Source organism: Salminus brasiliensis, chromosome 1 (assembly GCF_030463535.1).
Source record: "Salminus brasiliensis chromosome 1, fSalBra1.hap2, whole genome shotgun sequence".
NCBI classification, from domain to species: Eukaryota; Metazoa; Chordata; class Actinopteri; order Characiformes; family Bryconidae; genus Salminus; species Salminus brasiliensis.
This window is the reverse complement of record NC_132878.1, coordinates 65,111,764-65,135,417: the sequence shown is the minus strand read 5'-3', so window position 1 is coordinate 65,135,417 and position 23,654 is coordinate 65,111,764. Positions and strand designations below refer to the sequence as shown.

The window sequence follows — 23,654 nt, the reverse complement described above, 5'->3', positions numbered from 1 at the left end:
AAAATTTGGTAGTGGAAGCAGCAAGCTAATAGCTAAAGTTGGCAGAATAACTACCTTAGGTTACTACCTTACCTTACCCTAAAATAAAAAAGAATACAGTACTAGCAATGGAAGTTTATATACACAGTATATATACACAGCACTAACCAGCATTGGTGTGGTTCAGCCAGCATCATCACCAAACCACCTAGGAACAGCACACACTTAATGCTGGTCTATGTTTTTTTTTTTTCTATGCTCTGATTGGAAGGGTAAGCACTTGTGCCTGGTGTAAGGTTTGTGATGAACAGAATCAGTGTTTTTGTCTGTTTGCTGGAAGAGAAAAAGCTTCGGTAACACTAGCTTGGTTGTGGCAACTGCCTACAGCTCATTAACTAGGCTAGCAGTCAGAAAGGATTGAGCACTGCACAGATTCCCAATGGTTGTATGACGCATTTGTGTTGTGACTGTCAGGTATGGTAGTGAGAGCCCACTGAAGAAAGAAAACATGAACACCACAGCAAACTATACATTTTGTTCAAGCAGTGAGGCTGAAGGATGCAGTGCTGCGCTACAGAACACCGCACAGCACAACAAATGATAATTATTCAACAGTAGTTTAAGGCCGGAATGCCCCTTTAATGCTTTGTTCACGTGCAGTTGAAAATAGCTAGCCTAGTAGCTAACTCTGGTGCAAAGCATGTTTCCTCACTTGAAATTAATGCTGTTTTGTACGTGGTCCCTGACAAACACAAAACTAACTCAACTAAACCTGAAACGCATAATCCTACAGCACAGGAGTGAGAGAGCAGTGTGTAGAAGTTCAAACACACTCCCTGAGAACAACAGTGACAAACACTTCTGCCTGAACGTGTCTATACGCATGATTGTCTTCAATTTCATACACTAAGGCCCTTATGACTGACTGACGTCAACCGATGACGGGCATGTTTTCGATACAGTGTGTTTTTAGACACTTAACCAGTGGGTCGAGTAGTGCTTAAAACTGATATGCAGCACTAAAGCAGACTATTCACAAACTACTGTACATTTCTGGATATGAATTCATGGCATTCAGTGTAATGTTTTACAGCATAGAAGCCTACAGGGCAGTGACTTTTGAAGGGTTGAGTGGTGACCCATGATAAATGCATATAACTGGTGCAAAGGGTCCAGGTACGTAACCTTATGTGCAAAGCTCAAACATATCAAGGGTGAATCCCCTAACGTGCACCAGATGAGCTTGGAATGAAGGTAATAGATCTCTAAAAAAGATCTTCTACTCCTTCAGGTGCAGTCTTAACCAGCATGCAGTTTGACATGGTAGATAAGTATTGGTTGTGACACACAGATGGCATGGCAATAACCTGCAGGACAAAAACTCAGCAGCGATGGCGCGTCATCTTAAATTGGCACGCATACACACCCGCCCCTGCAACGCGGCAGCTGTCTCCTCAGTGCAGGCACACTCAAGCTTTTGTTGATGATGCAAATTCCAGTGGATGTTGGCACAGCATACTGGTTTGGGGGTTGTTTTGGGAGTGGGAGGGGGGGACAGGACTGAATTCATACTTACTCCTACCAAATCCCTGAATTATCCCTCTTAAAAGCCATAGACCTAAAGGAATACTCAAGCTAATCTCTATACAGTGCATCTGTATTGTGTCATTGCTTAACATTGCTAATAATCTTGACACATTTATCTGGACTTAGAGTCAAAATAAATTCAGAAAATAGCTCAAACGGGTGCTGAAGGGAATATTAGTGTCTTTTTTTCTTTCTTTTTTTTCTTTTTTTTTTTTTACAGGGAAATGTGCTAAAACTGTTTGTCCATGGTAAAGATTGTCCACATGCTACAGATGTGTCAGGCAGAGATCACCTTGTAAAATGTCAGCTTACTCCTTTAAAAGCTATTTTTTCATAAATAGGCCAGGCTAAACTAGACTAAAATGATCTACAATGCAAGAGCTGCTTATTCTACACTCCATATACAGCATCGGTCCCTCCCATTGCAACTATTTGGCCATCTTTGTAAACTGTCTGATTTTTCAAATATGTTCTGAAAAATCCTGAGCAGAGATTAAATGGCTGCGGCTGTTCTGCTGCGCTGCAGAGACATCATGGCCCGGTCTCGTGGCTGGAGCACAAGGCCGAGTGTGTGGAGGGGAACGGAACAGATGGAGAGCATCCATGTAGACTTTGTTTTGCATGGGCTGCAGTTCGGTAAGCTCACTCTGTGATTATTCCTCCCACTGTGGCGGGCGTCCTGGCACACAGTGCGCTCTGTATGTGTGTGTGTGTGAGAGGACGATGAGATACAGCCTCAGCACAGCCAGCGTCCCGACCCATTGGAGTGTTTCCTGCGCTTCTTGCAGATGTAGTAAATGGGGAATGCAAACAGACCTGAGGAGAGATCACAGACACTGAAAGAGACCTTCTTAAATGTTGCAATTCACATGCAAATACAGTCATACTTCCCTACAAGAAAGCCAGGTAGCATAAGTCTGTTCTATTGTAACAGTACTAAAATGATCATAGCTTTCAGTAATATTGTGGTATGTTTTAGTTCAAATGAAAAATGTTTAAATGTAATTGCAATTATGTAATTAATTGAATGTAATTAATTTAACTGTTACTGCTTGTAATTCTGCGTTCTATTTTTCGCATGTATCTTCACAAGCATGTGTACAATTGTGTCCAACCACCAGTGTTGAGAATTATATATATATCTTCTCCAACTCACAGCACACTCTACTGGCCGCTCTGCAATTCCCCTCTAATGTCCACTGATGACAGTAATATACTGCCAAGTGTAAATGTAAATAGAATCCACATAGAAAACATATCTGCAAAAGGGTTGAGCAGAATTTCCTTACCTATGACGAGAGCCAAAGCACCAACAACTACCACCAGAACAATGACCACTGGAGCCATCAGCACTTTACTCACTGAAGAATGAACAACACACACAAACACACACTAGTTAAATCCCTGCAACTTTCTGGGTTGACCAAAGTATGAACAAAAGCCTGGACACTGTTGGATAAGAGGTTATCGTTTTAGTAATGTAACCATCCTGCAACTAAATGAACGAAAGCTTTACGGTCATGTTTACTATAATAAGCATTGTTATAATGTCAAAAAACACTTTGCTGTAATAATATCAACTGTATATACTGCAGACTGTTACCCCACTATGCAGTTATTTTCTTCTTTTATTTTTGCCTGTTTGATAGTAGTCCTTTGTCTTTGTCTTAAAGCTGTAATATCTTATCTTTGTCTTATAATTTTTCTCCCTGAAGTTCATTTGTGTTGCATTTATTCAGCTATATGTAAATGCACTACATTCTTACTGGCTGTTCTGATTCTAAGAGTGGAAGCTCTTATGATACCTGCCGGATGAATTTGTAAACAGTGGAATAAAAAAAGAAATCTAATCTGGCAGTTGTTCTCTACATTGGGTCAAAATCATATCATCAATAGGCCAGTAGAAATGGTCCACACTTTTTACCTTTAGGATTTTTTTTTGTTTTGTTTTTCTTTTTTGCTATTTTGGAGATTTTTGATGGTGCCTGTGTTACAGTGGCGATGTGTAACTTCGTTGTTTTTGTGTGATAGCATAAAAACAATGAATTGAAAATTTACTATTTTTGCAGCTTAAGCCCTATTGGGACATGGGGTAATGTAATGCTACCACAGGACGTCTGTAAAATTAATGACTGATTTGCATTGGATAAGAAATCTCAGTATAAACAGGAGTACAGATGGAGTGGCTCCTTGATTTATGAATTACATAAAAAAAAAAACATTTTTTCACACAGAACATTTTGGCATATGGGCTCCTTTATAAAGTTGTTTGTTAAACCTTTACAATTTGAATGTAGCATTACACACTTCACATTTGCCACAGACTTGTCAGACCTGCTTGATTTGTGATAAATTCTGCGGGTTTAATGACTTTCACTTTGCTCCATAAACATAGCACATGTACATGCTTGGTAGTTTACATACTACATTAAACTCATCATAAAACAGTGGTGAAAAAGATTTTTTCTGATAAGAGCACTTCAAATAGCTCATTGTTTTGAAATGTGGCACTGATGTTTTGCCGGGGTTTTCCGTTTCAGCTTGTTTGCATGAAAAACTAAATATTATCATACATATACTTGATCCCAAAAATGCTTTTCAGCAACATGAATAACTAAGCGCTGTAACTAGCACTCTGTTGTGATTCGTTGTGCCCATCGTGATCCGCTCTGCTGCTAGCTTGGAGATGTTTCTGTGTGAGAAAGTGAGGCCCTGCATTGCTTCTCTAAACCTGCAGATATCATGCAAACACTGGCACACACAAGCCAGCCATGCAATATGCCTGAATGTTGTCCACAGAAGAGGCACTGTATGCAAACCACCATCATAAAACCTGAAATTCATGCCTCCTCTGTTCTGCAGCCAATGCTGCATCAGAAGGTTTTCCTGAAAGGCTTATCAGAAAGATAACTACTAGCACTGACCAGCTTAATCTGCACAGCTCTGTCAGCTGCCTCAGCTGAGTAACAGGGTTCTTTTGTTTTGATAAGAGTTCAAATTAGAGTGAGTGCACAGAAACAAAAGCCAAAAGACAGGTTCAGCATTTTTAAACCAAATCGAATTGGATCACATGTACAGCAATAGGCCTGCTGCTGCCAGTTCCAGTGACTCACGGCTGAGTTTGCAATGAGTAATTTACCACAACAGGGAGACTCCCCATAACTGAAATTAAACAGGACAGGTATACACATGTGAAAGATGTCTTCAGGGTGTGCAAATACACCTTTTCCACAACTGTAAAGCACATTCCGCATATTCTTTACATATTTTATTATGTGTAGCAGTTAATTTATATGGGTCCATTTATCCAGACATATTCACACAAAGTAAAAGGCATGTGTGATCCTTAAATGAAGAGAAAACCAATAAAGGATTGGATGATTCATATTTTGCATTTTTAACCTTCTGCTATGCCCCTTAGGCCATTATACATTACTGTTTTTATGTTCCACAGCCTGACATTTAATAGCAATCCTACCTTTTCTGTTGCTGCATTTAGACTGTTGAATAGCCTGTTTCCCAAAAACAAGGTCTGCTCCTTTTTTCATCTTGACTTAAAACGAATACGTTAGTCAAAAATGCTAATGATAGTCACCAGTTGCCATTGCTAATGAAGCAGTTTTAATTGGTGACAAGTGGTTTCCAATGATCATAGGGTGCATTAGCATTTTTGGTTGAGCTATACTTTGTATCTAGGTCAGCTCTAGGGTTGTCACTATACTATAAAATTCCACTGCCAATTGTAAACGGTTTAGGTCTTAGCTTAAACGTAGACTATTGATTTATTTGGGTCACAGTGAATAAAGAAAAAAAGTGCATTAAACAAGCTCACCACAGACTGAGCCCCGGACCAGCCGGCGCAGGTGAGGTTTGTCCGGCAGGTAGCGGTACTTGCAGCCAAACACACTCAGGTTGGAGGTGTGATCTCCGAAAAAGCGGAGGTGACGATATTTCTCTCCACAGCGGTAACAGAAGTTGGTGTTGCACTGGGTGCAGGTCATGTGATCACAGCCCTCTGTTCTCTGGATGTGGATCTGTAAAAGATACACAATATTTAAACATACCATCAATATATTGGACATTTGTATATCTGGATCCTACTTGCACTTAAGAGAAAAAACTGAGGAGAAAAGGTCAAATACAAATAGCAACATGTAGATAAAACTGTGGCTGACAGGAAAAGCATTGCTTTGAAGGTGGTGATTCAACAGTTTCCTACTTGGTTTGTTATAATAAATCACTACTCCTGTTGCTAGTAGTAGGACACGATGGGCTTGGTCGGTCTTTTGTCCCATTTTCACACTCGGCCTATCTCAGCAATTCTTACTTTTGAGCTTCAATACCCACCAGCCCTTCCTGTACCTACTTCCTTTCCTGTCATTGTTTGGAGAAGACACAAGCCATTACGACACAGAGAATATCAGGTGTAATTAAACAAAAACTGAGCAGAAAAGGTCAAATTCAAGTAGAGACAGATAAAACAGGGATCAATAAGAAAAATGCATTGATCTATAGGTGGCAATGCAACTGCATCCTCCTTGATATTTTACAAAAGAAATAAACTATCACCAATAACTCTAAAATATCACCAATAAATCACTTTTAAAATTATAATAATATTAAAGGTAGAAAAGAATGCTCTACAAAAGTATCTCTATGATTTTAGTTGGGATATTTATTAACATAAAAAAATTAATATTTGTAAACATCCTGGTTAAAAGTGGAGTTCGTGATGCACCAAATCATCTCCTAAATACCTCAAACAGTTAAACAGAGATGAGTTCATGGTGAGGAAGAGTCCACGTTCCCACTATAGCCTATCTATCTAACTGCAGTGGACCATTTCTCTGATGCTTTAATGTAACAGCTTTAGTTTCAGAGTTTTAGATGTGCGTAGTGAGTGATCACCACAGGAGAGTATTTTGCACTTCTAGAGAAAAACAGTAAAGTCTGTAAAATCCTACCCTGCCTGTGTTTAGCCACTTCTGCACAAAAGCGACACAGCACAGCTGGTGTGAAAACTGTTTTCGTGACAGAACACAAGATGGTATTTTATACATGATTCAGAAATGAAGAAGCTGTTAGAACCCCTTTGGATATCCTAAAGTAGAAGTAAGAACGTGCACAACCCAGTAAAACAGTGATTAACACTGCCAGTAAAAATAACGTGGTGTGAGAAGGGCTGTTGTGACGACAGAGATTTACAGCCCTATTGATTGTAAAGAACAGACACTTCCCCTTATTTCTGGTACTGAATCACGCTGTGTCACAGTGAGGAATCTGTTCTTCAGTCCAGTTCACAGATGCTTCAAATGCTAAACACATGAGCTATAAACTGTTTATTTAAAACTTGCATTTATTCAGAGACGTCTTGTTCAGACTTGGCTCTGGATCCTGCAGGGGGAGGGCCTGTTTATTCCCTGACTCAAACTGCTGTCACCTCAAAGCAGCAGGTCAGATTTATTGTCCCACTCAAACGACCAAAATCCACCAGCACTGAATGAGTTTCAGTGGAGAGAGCAGGAGTGTAGATGATGCATGAGTGTTTGAAACAGAACGCTGACAGCCCTGTGTAAATTCAATCCAGAAAAGGCCTTCTGCTCACAGCGTCAACTTCCTGGAATGCCACACTTCCACCGATTGTTACATGAGAGAGAGAGAGAGAGAGAGAGAGAGAAAGGGAGAGAGAAAGACAATACACACACATCCTCTTACACTCCGCCAAATGCTATAATAGATAAGGCGACGTGCAGCCTAATGATTTTCTCCATAAACATCACAAAATAATTTGCACAGCAGTGAGAATTCCCAGCTGAAACAGACATTTGCCTATTTTGTACCAACATATAAATGAAATCAATTTATTGTTGTTTTAAGTGTAATCATCAATGATCAGTCAAACTACCAGTAAACGGGATGTGACCTTCCCAGATTGAATGACTAACTGTTACTTCATTTCTGAATCATGTACAAAACTTCACTCCCACCACTCACCTACACAAGCAGCTCAGATTATAAAGCTTCGGTCAAGAATGTAATGTACACTGTTAAAACAAGCTTAACATATATAAAGGCACTGATAACAGAGCATTTTTTTGTTTACTCCACTTAGTTTAGTCAAACAATCTCCTAACTAACATTTTGTAGTTCTGAATCTCAGGTTGGTCAACAATACATACTGAATTAAGCCTTAAAACTTTAGTAAATGAGCTGCAGCTGAAATTACTTCCATATTTTAAAAGACGTTTAATCTGTGTTCCTTGTCCATTTGATTACTTCTTATTTCCATCTGCATGCTATCACACAGAGAAGTCCTTCCTGTTCTTCCTACTCCTGATCATAGAGGGTTGTGATGTTGATGGGTGGGAAACTCCTGTGTTTCGACAAGCTGCAAGTTAGACTCTAGAGCTGTAAAAGTGTGTACGTGGGTGTCCAAGAAAGAAGAGAAAAGTCAATTTACTCAGAACTGTTTTTTCATGTAGTGTAGTGCTTGGAGTGCAGAAAAAAATGATGCCAACACCCCCCTTTTTTACATGTTGACCCTTTGTCCCCTTAGTTGCTATTACAATGTGTCCAACATTTAGTCAAGTCCACATAGTGTTACACCTGCGAACAAGGTTATGAATATTTTTTACTGTGCATCACAGTAAAAACATTTACTGGATTAATCAGCTGGAGCAGTTCTCTCGCTGAAGCAGAACTCGCGCAGTACTGTGTGGGAGAAGCCCTGCCCCTCCCTGAACTTAAGATTGTGACATCCCAAACTTAAATAGAGATTGTGATATAAAAGAATGTGAAAATAGGTCAAAAGGACTAACCAAGCCCATTGTCTTACTATTAGGGATCAAAGTGACCATCCAAATACACAAATATTTAAATCTCTTTTAAAAAGGAATATGCAAATTGGAATAAAAATCCTTTATTTTGTCTCTTTTCGAATGCTGATTGTGTGTTTGCATGCGTGTGTGATGAACCACCTTGCATCGAGGACACTTCTGGGCATTCCTCTGGCCGTGTTCGATGACACTGGCCCAGTGACGCAGCAGCTTGTCTCCCTTTCTGTACTCACGACACTTCAGACCCTCGTGCCACGGGGCATGGCACTTAAAACACCACACAAACTGGCACTTACTGCACTGAATCTGTGAGAACAACAATGCATGTTAGAACACATATCACAATCTCACCAAACAAAACATTTGCCTCATTAATCATTTATTTTCTAATAGTTAGCTTAACGTCCCCTTGCTTCTACGACAGTGCACACCCTGTCAAGCATCTTGAGATTTACATCTCTCTGTGCTTTATTGACCTGCTGAGGAGTGTATAACTAATACCACAGCCATACTTGCACAGTCAATCCAAATGAACAAAAGAGCAAAAAAGTAAAGCAATTATCTTCTGTAGGCTTGTCCAGGTTTAAAGATAAGTATGTAATTCAATTTCAATAACCAAATAAACAAGTCTATTTGTGAGTGTATGACAACCAGACATGTATAAAGTACTAGAGACCCAGACTTTAGAAAAGTATAAGTGCTCTATCAAAAAAGTAGAAGTGTTCTTTAGGCTGCAGTACTAAAGTATTCAACATTTTTTGTACTTAAGTATTACAAGTAATTTCTTCTAAAATGTACTACATAAGTACTGATTTACACTACATTGTTTATATTATTTTAAATGCTTAGACTTAAGGGCTGTCACAATTCCTCTGGCTGTAGTACAAGGACAGGAATGTAGAAGACTATGTAGAAGAGATGTAAAAGTCTAAACAGAACTGACTCAGCCTGCCACATACAAATGTTTCATATGTAAAAACAAGTGAGGAGAGCAGCTTAAAACACTGAGCTTCACTCTCTGTAAACTAAACTACAGCTAAAAGATCTCAGGCCATTACGGCCACATACAAGTATTTGAAGATTGTGTTTCTTCTGGTGGTTCTACCATCTGGAAATCAACTAACAGTGCCCTAGCGCTAGTGTCCTCACTGCAGCAGTGGAGTGAGAGGAAGAACGGCAGCATACATGCTCACGGCTCCATCAAACCTGATGACAGTGCCATCTAACGCTCTAATGTGGGTTTGAAATGATTCGTACCATTTTTATAATTGTAATGAGTAACAATGCAGCGCATCAAAAATGTAACGAAGTAAAAGTATTAAACTCATACAAAATATGTAGTGAAGTAAAAGTGGAAGTAGGAGGAAAAAAGATACTCCAGTAGAGAACAAATACAGCATTTTAGTACTTAAGTACAGTATTGAAGTAGTTTTACTTCATTACTATACATCTCTGATAACAACTGAATGGAAAAAGTGTGTGCATTTTAGCCATTCAATGCAAGCTTACAGTTAAATGTTGGCTATTGCCATGCACTACTTGTTTCTACACTAGCCCTGCAGCTCCAGTATAAAACAACCTGGCTGTGACCTCATCATCAGTGTGATGTTCATTAAACATAATTTAACAGATCAATTAGAAGCTTCAGTCTACCTTATATTTGTGCTCAGCTTTGCTGGGTGCCTGCAGGCCGCGCCCTTTCAGAGAGGTGAACAGGCTGCACTGTGGACATGGCTTAGTGCTGGAGTCCAGTCTGCTCAGCTCCAGGAAGTACTTGTATTTGGCCAGTTCCTCAGAAGCCAGGTGGGCCACCACCATGCTCTCCTCTAGGTACCCACTGCACTCTGTGATGGGGCAAACTATGTCAGTCCGGCCCACGAGAACCTGAGAACAGAGCCAAAAAGAAGCACACGATATGAGGAATGGACAAAGCACAATGGACAAGAACACTAAACACACCACTGATTAAATTACTATATACTGTAATTGCATTAATATCAAAAACACTGTGTAATAATAAACATAATAACAATTCATATCACAATTCTCACACCCATGGACACGCCACATCAGAAACAATCATAGCAAAAAACAACCATAACAAACACACTCGCACACACACACAGTTCTCCAGCAAACCAGATAGAGTCCTGCTCAGCCTGAGAGGAAAAGTCTGGCTCAGACCAAGAGCCTTGAACAGTCACTCTAAAGGTAAAGTCATTTGGGCAGCCAGGGAAGCCTCATAGCTGGGATATACATACATACATACATATATATATATATATATATATATATATACACACTAGGGGTGTAACACAAAAGTCATGGTTCGGTACACACTATGGTTTGGACATCTCAGTTCGGTACAAGTTCAGAACAACAGAATAAAAAGCAGACCAAAGAAAACAAAACAGACAAAAAATACCACACAGAAGTCAAACAACATGCTCACAGCATAGCAAATATTGCAATAATGATTAACAAACACTATACTGAGTCCTAGAGCAGAGCTATAATTAAAAGAAATTCAGATACTAATAGGTGTACACTTATTTATACGCTAACTAACTACCTTTAAATGACTGGTTACACATTACACAAGGTTCAAACATCCAATCTCGTGAAAGAAAAAAAATGTTTTATCAATTACCAATGAAACTAAGAAATAAGCGGCAGTCAAAAATCTCAGAGTAGATTACCAATTCAGATACCTCTTTGTAAAGCAGAGAGCCTGAGGTGCCACAGAGTCAAAGATCAATGTTTTCCTTTAAAAAAGCACATTTGGGATTGACATAATCCATGGCTGCGGTGGGTACAGTATGTAGGAACGCACCTGAGGGGCTTGTTCTGACTAAATTCAACAGCTGAATGAAGTGTGTGAAGATGCACGGCTCCGTGTGCAGTGACCTTTCCAAACCTACAGTAAAAGACTTCAGGGATTCATTCTATTTGTACTGTTCACATTCCAGTGGAATACAATTCAGCTCCCTATAAAACTCAAAAGGCCGTGAGTTTCTGTACTTGTAATGACAAGGCTGGGGAGGTAGCAAGCAGGAATATGCATTCTGGCTACTTCTGGTTTATTGGAGTATGCAGTGGAGTAAAAAAAATAAATAAAAAAAGGAAAATCTATTAACCAAAAAAAAAGAAAAAACAACAGCAAAAAAAAAAAAAAAAAACCAAGATGTAGAGGAATACGTCTGAAAACATTATTAAACATTATTATGCCTCTTCTTGTACATCAGGTCTTTTCTCCTCATTGGACGATGCTCCAACCTAGTCTGTCAGAATGAGAACACTACTGATTGTAGCCGCACTAGAGTGGACAGAGTGCGTTTAGCCTAGTTAATGAAAGACAGCTGCGTGCTGATGTTTTATTATTTATGTCCTTGGCATTATGCTCAGGTTAAGGCACTTCTGTTACTGTACTGCAGTGTATTATGACTTACATAGACATACATATGACACACATGCCAATACAAGCAAAAACATCACATTTTATAGTCTTGTTTAAATGTGAGGTCAAGGTTTGCTATGCATCTTTCATCTTTTCATGATGAAACAACCGGTAATAAATCTACCTCTGCTTAAATATTTTTGAGAAAGTAATCTGTTTTATTCAAATCTAATTAAGCAGCTCACATTTAGTTCATAATTCTTTAATTATCACGATAAGTATTAAGCCTAGTTCTGAACTACACAGCATCTAGAATAGAGGTTTCCCAACTGGAAAATCAGTATTTTTCACCAATAAATTAACAAATAACCCTCTATGCTCATTTATGCTACATGCTATAAGATGCCACTGAATTACTACAGCAGAGCTCAGTGTGTGAAGATATTTTATTACTTATTTACTTGAGTTGCTAGGACCGTGTTCTGCCTCCATATTAAGGCGTGACTTACAAATTAATGCTCCATCTATTTATCAGCATCAGCACCATTTATGTTATAATCCCACATTAGGATATTATTTTTAACAAAAATTAAACATCAGATGATTTATAAATTCAGGGACATGCCTGTCAATCACATGAAGATATAGAAGTCATGTGTTTCATCAAGACAGAAGCAGAGTTGAGGTGAGCGGACTAACATTACACTTCCAATACATACAACAGAGATTTTCTTTTTTAAACAGAATGTAACAATCATGTGAGTCGATAAAGCACTGCTTCATTTTTATTAATCATTTAAAAGCGTCTGAGTGCAGCCTAACACAGTAACGCAAGCGGGAGGATGGGAAGCGCTTATGCTCACACACAAACTCAAATGACTGTAGCTTGTAAACTGTAGAGGTTGTGATTTTTAAGGCATTTTGTGTTGGAGGGCCAGACGGCCTGGCCAAACCAATCTCACATATCTTTGGCACACTGTCCTCACAGTGCCTCAGGAGACAAACAAACCCATACGTGTGTGTGTGTGTGTGTGTGTAAGCAAATATGGCTGATGGAACTCAAGGACTGAAAGGCTGCCTGAGTCGTCAGGCGTTTACTGAGGAACCCTGATGAGTTCTGACAGTGCAGTTAGGGAGCTCTCACTTATCTGAGCCTGCGCTTGGTGGCAGAGGCAGCAATACTGCTCAGGGTCATGAACCGGCTCTCTTCACACCTGTCAGCCAGCTACTGATGCGCCAACACAAAGCATGAGCGGGAGACAGGGTGAGAAAGAGAGTCAGAAAAGGATGTCGTACCATTAACCTGAGCCAACCCTGCTCCTTCTGAATTCCATGTGAATATCTGTGTGTCTGTGTAAAGACTAAGCACGTCACAATTAGTTGGAATGATGACGGTGATGCATATTTTAAATTCCTTGGCTGCCCTGTGCTTATAGTAACAAAGAGAGTCTCATTCATTCACTTTTTAATTTTTCATTTTTGCCACATAATGCTTATATTTTCTAATGAAATCTTGAAGTAGGTTTTCTCTTTTTTAACACAGTATATTTAAAAGGCTGTGCATGGGTTTGCATGCATGCATATATTTGCAAGTGGTGTCAAATTTTAAATGTTAGGCTAGAAAGTTATTCATTATAAAGTTAGAACACAGTTCTTTTTGGTTATTTTGAAACATTTACACAGAATAAACTAATTTGCCAGGAAGATGCTTTTTTATATTTGTGGAAATCATGGTATCTATTTCTGAAGTATGCCAGGAACACAACAAGCACCAGAAGTACCACACTGAAAAGAATTACAACAGTTAACCAGAACTATTTATGTTCCCTACCTAATAAAATATGCAGCTGGTCAATGTTGAAAGTGTTGGCAATATTGTTGTACTACCAGTATGTACTGAGGGCGAAAAAAACAAAACAAAACAAAAAAAACATACTGGGCTGGGCGATATGGTAAAAATAGTATAGCATGATATTTAAAGACATTTTTTTTGCCATACACAATAGTTATTACGATACATGTAAATCACAGACTAAAAACATCAGTAGTGACAAATTCTTACTATTCAGATCCCAGATTGAGTACAGTGAATTATATTAAACATCTGCTGCACTTCATGTAATTAAACCAGTCTAATTACACTGTTAGTAATGAAACCTGCAGCTGATCAGTCTTTAGTAAGCACTAACAGTATCCTCCATATGCTTAGAAAAGCATATTGTTACCACAATAACACAATTTATAATTTATAATAAAATACTGTCATATTGCCCAGCTCTAGTGTGATGTTTATCACATAAACAGTAAAATATTCAGTATAACACTCCTACTGCATACGTCACAGACCACCACCATCATCATCATCATCATCATGGATTATAATGAACTCTTTTCATTTTTAGTTTTAAACAAGGCTCTGTAATAGGATGGCACCCAGGCCAAATTTCGGTGAAATTTCCGTCCTGGTAGATCTGCCCGAGCCAACTGTAAGTGCTATTATTGTGAAATAGAAGCGTCTAGGAGCAACGTCCGCTCAGCCACAAAGCAGCAGACCACACAAACACATAATGCTGAAGCATGTAGCACAACAAATGCCTCTCCCCTGCTGCAACACACACTAGAGAGTTTTAAACTGCCTTTGGAAACATTGCCAACGCAAGAACTGAGTGCCTGGAGTTTCATAAAATGTTTTCTATGCCTAAGTTCACTATACGCAATCTAAATGACAAATCTACGACAGACACCTGGAGAACAGTACTTAAAGGACTGCATTTTCTCAACAGTAAGGTTTGATAATAGATATGAGATGAGATATGAGAATAGATAATGATGCTCTGAAGCTGTTTCAGGGTTTGGGCTCACCCTCTTAGTTCCAGAGAAGGGTGATGTTACATACGAAATTTCTGATTTCAGATTTCATATGATTCCAGCTTAGTGGCAGCAGTTTGTGAAGGACCCTTTCATGTTCCAGATTGACCCTTGTTCATAAAGCAAGCTTCATTAAGAAGTGGTCTGATGAGTCGGTCTGAGGGAACGGCAGTGGCTCTCCACTCTCCTGAACACCTCTGAGATAAACTGGAGCATCCATTGTGAGCCATACTGTTTTATTTAATATCAGTGCTTGATCTTTCAAACGCTCTTTTCACTGAATGGACCATCTTTTTTTCTCTTAAATTCTAACATGCTCCAATTGTGAAAGTCTTCTCTGAAAAGGGGATGCAGCTCCAAAAGAAATGTGATGTCCAACATACATTTTTATCCCCCTACTCCACAAAATTATGAACATCATCAGCGTTTATATTTGTACCAGGTAAACAACTCCTCCTTAAAAATAAAAGTTTTACAGACAAGATTAAACTTAATGAGGCTCCCATAGAGATCCCACAATGTTAGAGCAGACTCCAGTACTGGGGTCAAGGGCAGCTGGACTTCACAGCCTTCCATCAGTCAATCAGTGTCATCAAAACCTTTTTTTTGCTGTCCAAAAATATCCTAAATAAAACAGTATAAGAAGATTAAGATCAAGCAAAAGCAGTAAATCCTTCAAAGTCATGAACTGTCCTGTAAGTATGTTCGGTGCTAATTTCTCAACTTTATTACAGCAGGCTGGAATGGTTACTGTTGAGGACCAAACATCATCAAACTGAATCAGTGATATCACAGTTCACAGCCATGCCACAACTTTTATTCTAATAATAGCTCGGTTCTGCTAATGACCATGAGCACAGATTAACTTTATCAAGCGGCGCACTCCTGTTCTCTGCCAGGCCCCTGGCACAGTGCCAGTACCCACACTTCCAGCCCTGCACTCTTAACTCACATGCACTCATATACACCCACCTACATACACACACACACACACACACACACACACACACACACACACACACACACACACACAGTACATACGTGTTAAAAAGAGCCGGTAGAACAAGTTATGAGGGTTGCAGACACTTGATCTGGTGTGAATAGCTAAAGGACATTATTTTAGAAGTAACCTTTCACACAACTCTGCCCACAAGACAAAACGGTTTGTGTTAAAAGGGTCAGTCTTTCATAATCATCTCAATACCATTTAACTGCTGTCACTGTGCCTTCTATTCTTAAAAAACTGTTCAAGGGTTTTTTTTTTTTACTAAAAGCTGTGGTTCTATATAGAGTCACAATAATGCAAATTTAGTTTACAGTTTTACAGGCTGATTTTATACAGAACCAAAAGGGAATTGCTGTTATGAGTAAAATAAGCCTTCTACCTGAGAGTCCTCTATTTCTGTCTGAAGCACATTTATGTACATATCAATTACAGCAAACAGCTCTGTGTTATCAGTATGTGTGCTCCTCATGTAATGGATGTCACTCTCCTGTAAGCTTGAAAATACTTACTCAAAAGAATACAAACAAACAAACAGCTGCTCAGCCTGGTTACAAATGCCCAAAACAGCATGTTTACTATTATTATTACTACTACTTTTATTGTTATGTGTTCTGTGTTTTTTGTTACTTGTCATACATGTTGCTCTCACCAAGACAAATTCCTTGTATGTGTAACATACTTGGTGAAATAAAAAGATTCTGATTCTGATTACTATTACTATTATTAGATAGATGAAAGATTAACAGACCACCCCTAATATGACTTGTTTGTCCTTATTTTAGCCACAACTTCTATTTATTTGGTGAATTTACCATATTGGGAAGAAAATACAAATTAACGGTAAACAGTAATATTACAGAGTTTTTTCTAAAGCAAGAAATTAGCTATTTAAACTGGCCTTTTGTGATGCAGCTGCCCCTCCCCATACCCTTTCAGCATGAGTACAAACATTAACACATCACTTCTTCCTCTCACTTTAATCAAGAAAGAAGCCATCTTCATGCTCATCACCGCCTTACCAGTCTACATATTCATACAATATACACTTTTCAGGAGGGGCTGACAGGCTGCACCCATTTAGCTTCAACAGGAAAAAAAGAATAAAGATATGTATGGTGCCCTTGCTATTGCCTTTCTAATAACTTTAAAAAAAGGGAGAGCCAAAAAGTAATTAACTGATCAACTACTTCTGGCTTACATAAAAAGGCAAAGACCTCAATCCACTAAGCACTGATTACCTAAGAGTGCCTCAGCCAAAAAAAACAAAACAAACAAACAAACAAACCCCCACACAAAAATGTAGGGCATACTTCTGTACATAAAAATGGACAAAGGTGTATTACAAACAGCATACCTGTTTGTTCATTTGTAATTTAAAGGCTACTGTATTTAAGATTACCTTTACATTTAGTCACACAATTTGAATGATGCTAATTGGTGGAGTATACTGTTTGTAGTACTGATTAGCCACATTAGCCTCTTAGCTCTAGTACAAAACGAAAAAAAAAAACCCCAGTTGAGACCAGATTTGGCTGACTGACAACCCTTAGTTAGGGAGGAATTGTGTAAGATTTATTTTTTTTGGCCAGACTATATCATTAAAGCCTTCATTGCCTTATTCATCTAGTAGTGGATCACTGCACTTTGTCTAGTACACTGTTAATACCACAGTGCATCCTCATTTGTCAGGTAAAGCAGGTGTCATGTCACGTAGGAAATGTAGGAAACTCAAACACTGAATGTGTTAAACTCTACTGAGTACATCTCAAGATCTCCAGAAATCAAGAAAAGTCAAAGAACTTCGGCATGAAACGACAAGGATATCATTATCTCATCAGCCTCTTCCTGACCTCTGAAAGATCATACATATGAGTGAAAATCACATTTGAAAGGCAAGCAGCAACAGGCGAGCCAGCCTTACTCGATTACACCGACAAGATCCCTCTAGAAGGACAACTGGCTTGTATGTAGCCTGCAGACCGCACGCAGGCCTTCCACTGAGCAGCAGTCTAATGTAATTACAGCCTGGAGAGGCCGAGCTCAGTGATTAAGCAATCAATTACAGTACAACACAACTTCCAGCCTCCGCCCCTGTCCCTGCCCACACACACCAGGGAAACAACCCATAGAGAAAAACTGTTCTATCAGTCATTAGAAATCAACGATCATGTCAAATTCAACATAAAACTGATCCCTGTCTTATGCCCAAAGCATTTATTACATTATTAGTAGTGGTGTTAATGGTAATGCAATAAAATGTGTTTACTGTGATGTTGCTTTGATGCAATCTGGAAGTGCAATCCAAAAAAAAAAAAAATAAAAAAATAAAATAAATAAATAAATAAATCACTCCCCACCATCCTCTTCTCATCTTGGGTTGCGAGTGACCACCTGTATAATGCAGTTGTGATGCGTTTCTGAGTGGTGAGTCAACACTGGCGAAGGAATGTTAATAACAGTACTGAAAGAGGACCTGTGCCAAAAGCATTCTGATTCAAATACAGCTTTTAAACGGCCACTGATGTTGCTGCCATGCCATGAATTCACTCATGCTCATGGGAGACCTATGGTTTAACCAACCAGCAGCAAACTAACAAAAGCAGCAGCAAAGTGGAGCACCAGTTTTCCTCAAGAGCCTCCACTGTAACACGAATCCACAAGCTGTATGAATGAGAGCGAGAGGCAACACTCACAATATATCATATACAATAGATATGACATATAGAGTCATTATTAGACACTATTTCTCCCATGGTGGGGATTAAAACTAAAGAAAACATGCTGACTTTTCGACCTCCAGGTTCCTGTGAAAATTATAAAATAGTGTGTGAACTTAAAACTGCTGAAAATTACTGATTCTGATTATTTTGTTCATTCATGTTGCTAGAAAATACACTTTAATCAAACATCTTTAGCATCAAATTAATTAATTAATTGGAAAAAAGTAATAACTAAATAAATAAGAAAATAACTGTCATCAGTGCAAACCATAGCAATAATCCCTTAATGTCAGCTTTAAAATTCTATTTTTTCTTGCAAAATGCAACAGAAATGCCCACATCTCTCCTCCAAGTCACATCAGTAGTTTTATTCATAGGTTCTGAAACAAATTATCAATAAGAGATGGCATATAAGTACAGTACTGGAAATTGGACGGGATCTGATATCTGTTGGGAAATGGAGAATCAGATCTGGTCCTGATACAGAACACACAGTTTGAGCATGACAGGCAACTTCATGACGCTCATGTTAACTGTACTTCTTTTTAAAGCTCAGTCAAAACTAAACATCGAACACTGTTTCGGCCGATTTTAGTCATGAGGTATCGTGTCATCTCGGGTTTCTAGAATCTTACAACAGGGTGCACTTTATATGAGACGCTGGTGCTCAGAGACAGTTCAAACAAACTGTAAGGTAATGTTTTGATCTTTGCTTGGTTGGCAACTGACCACCACACCACGTAGGCAGTATTTCCCCACAGCTCTCTCTCTTTGATGGTAATGCAGGCCAGTCAGAACAGTGGCCAGGAAACACATTACTTCCCTAAACAGCAAGTGACTGAGGGCAGGGCTGCCTTAAAACACAATAAGTGAGCAAGTGAGCAAGCGAGAACGGCATGTCAATATCAATATTGTGGCAAATAATACGTCTTGAAGCTACTGGCTGTCATGAGGCACAGTGATAAATGTGGAAATGACGTGTCCATGCAGTTTAACACAAAGAAAGCAAAGTACAGGGTGCACATCTGGACAGTGGAGAACTGAACAATACAAGGGCCTTAAGATCCGAACAGAAGATGACCACTTCCATGATAGGCTAAAGCAAAGTCTCTCCTTACATGAGGAAGGAAGTTTGTTCATCTTTCTCATGAACAAACAAGGAGACCCTCAGGAAGGAACAGAGGTGTAAAGTCACAGTTAAAAGCATCCCATATAAAACACTGTTACTATGAAGAAATAGTGACTTGCTTAAAAACTACTTAAGTACTGAGTAACTTTTAAAACTGCAGTGGAACATCTGAGAACATCCAGCATCTCTCAGCTCAGGAACTGTGGTCTGTTAGATACTAAAGGTGCATTCCAATCACCCTCGTAATGCTGTGAAAAGTGGACTTCAGACTGTGTAGGGAGGAGTGAACAATGGTTCATCACGGAAATATTCAAATATTTATTCTAGGCTATATATATATATATATATATATATATATATATATATATATATATATATATATATATATACATATATATACATATACATTTTTTCTTCTTTTTTTAAGTTCTCCTGAATCATGGCCAGTTCCCACCAACATTGCTGGGAGAGTGAGGGCTACCACAGATATGGCATCAATGGGGATTGAACTTGCGCCTTTTAGGATCCCAGCTTAGTCAGTTTTAAACTGTTGGTATCATCTGATAGTCAAGATTTCAAAGAAAAATGGGATTGGGATCACTCCAGAAGTAAGAATAAAAAAAAACCTCACTCACATGGACTACCACATCTGTTCATAAGCCAGCGTGTATATTAGAATTGATTTTTAAATTGATCTTTAGTATTTAAGCATCTTCATCTTGTCTCTCTCGCTGAGGCCTGTAGACACTGCTTGATCATTCAGAAAATCATCCTAAAAACTCTGCTCAAGTTGATGTCAGCTTTCCCTTACATTAGCTCCAACCTCTCCAGTCTCTGGAGCTCTATTCCTGAAAAGCTGAGAGTGACTGACGCTTTCAGCACTTTATCAGCTTAAATACACAGATATGGAATTCTGAGCTGATGACAATAGCCAGCATTTTACATGCATATATCTGTGGATATTGATGGGCCTACAAACTTGGACTGCATCTACCTGGATCGTTGTTAAATAGAAATCTAACACTTATTTGCATTCAAATGCAGTAAAATGAATACGTCCAGCATCACATGAACATTTTCATGAATACGTCAACAAACAACAAACTATGTGTCCGATGCCAATTACAGTTTTTAAAGGTGTCGGTGTAGTTCTCACGATTTCCTGGCCGAGCAAGCACACCACACCACACAGGAGTCCTTGAGCAAGACTCCTAACACCACATTCACCTCCCTGTGTGACATGACCCAAGCGTAAGCAGCTCTTGATAAGAGCATCAGCCAAATGCCATTATTGGAATGCACATTTCTACAGATCTGATTCTGATATCTCTCTGAGCTAATGCAAAAACATTGTATCTCCAAAATGGATACTTAACAGGAGGAGACAGAGAAAAAAGTTAACTTTCAATGGAGGACTATGTAAAAAGATTGTTTTCAAAGTCATTGTGGAGCATTTCTTGGTCAGTGTATAGAGTTAGACACTAGGTAGAGATTAATGGCCTCAAATTGACTCCAATTATGTAAACTGATTGAAAAACACATCCGGGGGGGGGCTACACTTCTCATATTGCATTTATTGTTGGGGGGTTATCAGGTAACCCTGTTTCTCTCTTTCTATTTTTCTTAATTTCCATCTCTCTCTGTAGAAGGAGGGCATATAAATAAGACATATTATTATTATTATTATCATCATCATCACTCTCACTGTTCCTGTAGTTCTAAAAGCAGACAGCAGGTGTGAAAGCTGGGCTGGTACCTGTGAGCTGATGTAAGTTTTCAGACACTCTTCACACACGGCCTTCTGGCAGCAGTGTAGAGGCCTGGTGTGTCTGTCATCCAGGCAGATGCGGCAGGTTAACACCACAGACACAGAGCTGCTCACGCTGTTCAGCACCGTCGAGTCCGCGAGGTCAGACAGTGTGTAGGGGTCCAGGCGGCCCCCCAGGTCTTGGTTTAGTGAGTCTGTAGGAGGTAAAACAGAGTGGGCTCCATTAGCCAGGTCCCCTGTGCTCTCGGAAGGTTTCCTATAGTCATCATTGGCAATGCAATACACAGTGCAGTAAACATGCTCTTTCGACCGCCAGCCTTCACCTCCTCCCGTATAGGAACCACTTTCAGCGGTGCCCTCCGAGTCAGACAGCTCGCAGTCCTCACATCTGAGCGACGTGGAGAAATCCCAAGACCTGGAGTCACTTTCCTCCCCCTCATTCCTGACCAGGGACCCTCGCTCCAGTCCTGGGGATGCTGCGCTCACGCTCTCCGAGTCTTTGGGGGGCTCAACGTTGTTGTTGTCATTGGCAACACTGGCAAAAGACGGTTTAGGGGCTCCCACATTTCGTCTTAAAATGTCCACTACCGAGGTCTTTCTGATAATCTCCTTCTCCTCGCTGTCTTTGCTGCCCCCTCTCTCGTCCAAACTCTCCTCGGTAAACTCAGCTTTCGCTTTTGTCTCCTCCTGGACAAAATCTCGGCTTCGAGTCCCAACTTCGCCAGACAGCTCGGACAAACTACTGACGGGCTCTCCGTCGTAACCGAGAAAAACAGGCATCTTTCTGCTGCTCCAGGCCACATTCACACGGGCGAGCTGGCCGTCCTGCTCCCAGAAGACAACGCAGTTCCCATTTTTGCTCGAAGTCTCGCTTCAAACTCACAGAAACACAAACAAGAGCGAAACTAGCACGCAGCTACCGCTTCCGGGTGCTCTTAAGGTGGACAAATCACTCCCAGTCCTTCGCCCTCTTTGACATTTTACCCAAGCCCTTCATAACACAAGCTCTCCGTCTGAGCAGGACCGGGGGTCAGCCTAAACACAGCATCCCCTAAAATTACAGCGCACTGATGCTACTTTAAAGCCCAGACGGCAAAACGACATCAGAGTGGCTTGAGCCAGACGACTCGCTCCGGGCGCGCTCCAATCCGCGCCCTTGTTTCCTAAATAGGTCACTAGAAAGTGTTCGCCGCTGAGTGTGCTAGTGTGCTCCACAACGGCCAGGAAAGGTTAGGGCGTCTACATTACGTCCGGGCTGACGCAGCGACTTCTGACTTCGAGATTGATGATGTCATCACACACTGGTGGGCGGGGACCGTAACTGCCCACATACCTCCATGTGTTTGTTACACTGGATGTTGGGCAATGCATCCACTAGAGAGGGCGTGAAAAGCCTTCCACCATAAGCCCTGTGTCTCGTGAACTGTTCCACGATTTCCAGTGGTTCTGCAGCGCTCCGTCCATATCCGTACGCTTTCACAGCTTTCACAAATACGGGCGATGTCTTCTGTCCGTACCCTACGAATGAGCCTTCTCTGAGAGCCACTTTTTACATTTTTTAATTTTCCAACCTTTTTTTTAACTCATAACCAGACTGGTTTTGTTAATGTGCTTTTTAAAAGCTTTTAAGACTGAAATATTTAAATGAGCCCTGTCCTCTGTTTTGTTCAATCCTCAGTCCGGTCTGAAACACTCCTTATAACTTCAGTGTGAATGGGTGGAGCTAGACTTCTGTAGACTAAATGGAGGCTGTATGTATGTAAATGTGATGGATCTATGGCCATCAAAATTGGATGTTTCATAATTGCACTGCTTAAATGCTTCTGATATTTTTTAAACATGTTTACATACTGCCTTAAAAGGAGAACTCAGTTTTCCATGATTATGGTCCATTAACACAACAAAACCCTATCTACTTATCCCACTACTACACCCCCTACACATCACTGAGAGAAAACACTTAGAAATTCATCACAGTATGGCAGGGAAATGTGTTCATTTCTGTGAATCACAGTAAAACACAGTGCCGAAATCAGACTGTAGTGGTTTTAAACGATGCTGAACACTGGCAGACTAGTCAGCTTACATTAGCCAGCGCTCTTGCTAGAATGCATTAGCTAGTGTACCTGTATTGGAACACAGCCTGCCCTCATTTGACGGATGAAGTATCTGTTACCATATATTCCAGACACGGAAAGCATAAAAAACTACAGCCTACTGTAATTTTATTAGTTCTGCATTTTAACCTGATTACCTGCTCTACTTTTCTGTACTAATACACAGATGAGTTGGCCGCTTCATTTTTCCTGATCACTTCATAGCAATCAAATAAATAAATAAATAAATAAATAAATAAACAGACAG

The 23,654-nt window shown here is 39.8% G+C and overlaps 1 protein-coding gene across 5 annotated transcripts; it reads right to left on the bottom strand.

The window, feature by feature from the left end:
- Window positions 1–1,733: 1,733 nt before the first annotated feature.
- On the bottom strand, window positions 1,734–22,461 carry rnf217 (ring finger protein 217). Of its 5 annotated transcripts, XM_072686500.1 has the most exons (7): window positions 21,614–22,444; window positions 21,279–21,484; window positions 10,056–10,286; window positions 8,544–8,708; window positions 5,399–5,600; window positions 2,856–2,927; window positions 1,734–2,382 (listed from the first exon to the last, which is right to left on the bottom strand). In XM_072686500.1, the coding sequence occupies exons 1-7, from the start codon at window positions 22,068–22,070 to the stop codon at window positions 2,303–2,305; spliced, it is 1,413 nt and encodes a 470-aa protein (XP_072542601.1). In that variant the 5' UTR covers window positions 22,071–22,444; the 3' UTR covers window positions 1,734–2,302. The 5 variants fall into 5 exon arrangements, 2 of the variants coding, with proteins under 2 accessions (XP_072542601.1, XP_072542592.1); XM_072686491.1 differs by having other exon boundaries at window positions 21,279–22,445; XR_011980058.1 differs by lacking the exons at window positions 1,734–2,382; window positions 2,856–2,927 and adding an exon at window positions 6,921–7,974 and having other exon boundaries at window positions 5,512–5,600; window positions 21,279–22,461.
- Window positions 22,462–23,654: the final 1,193 nt, after the last annotated feature.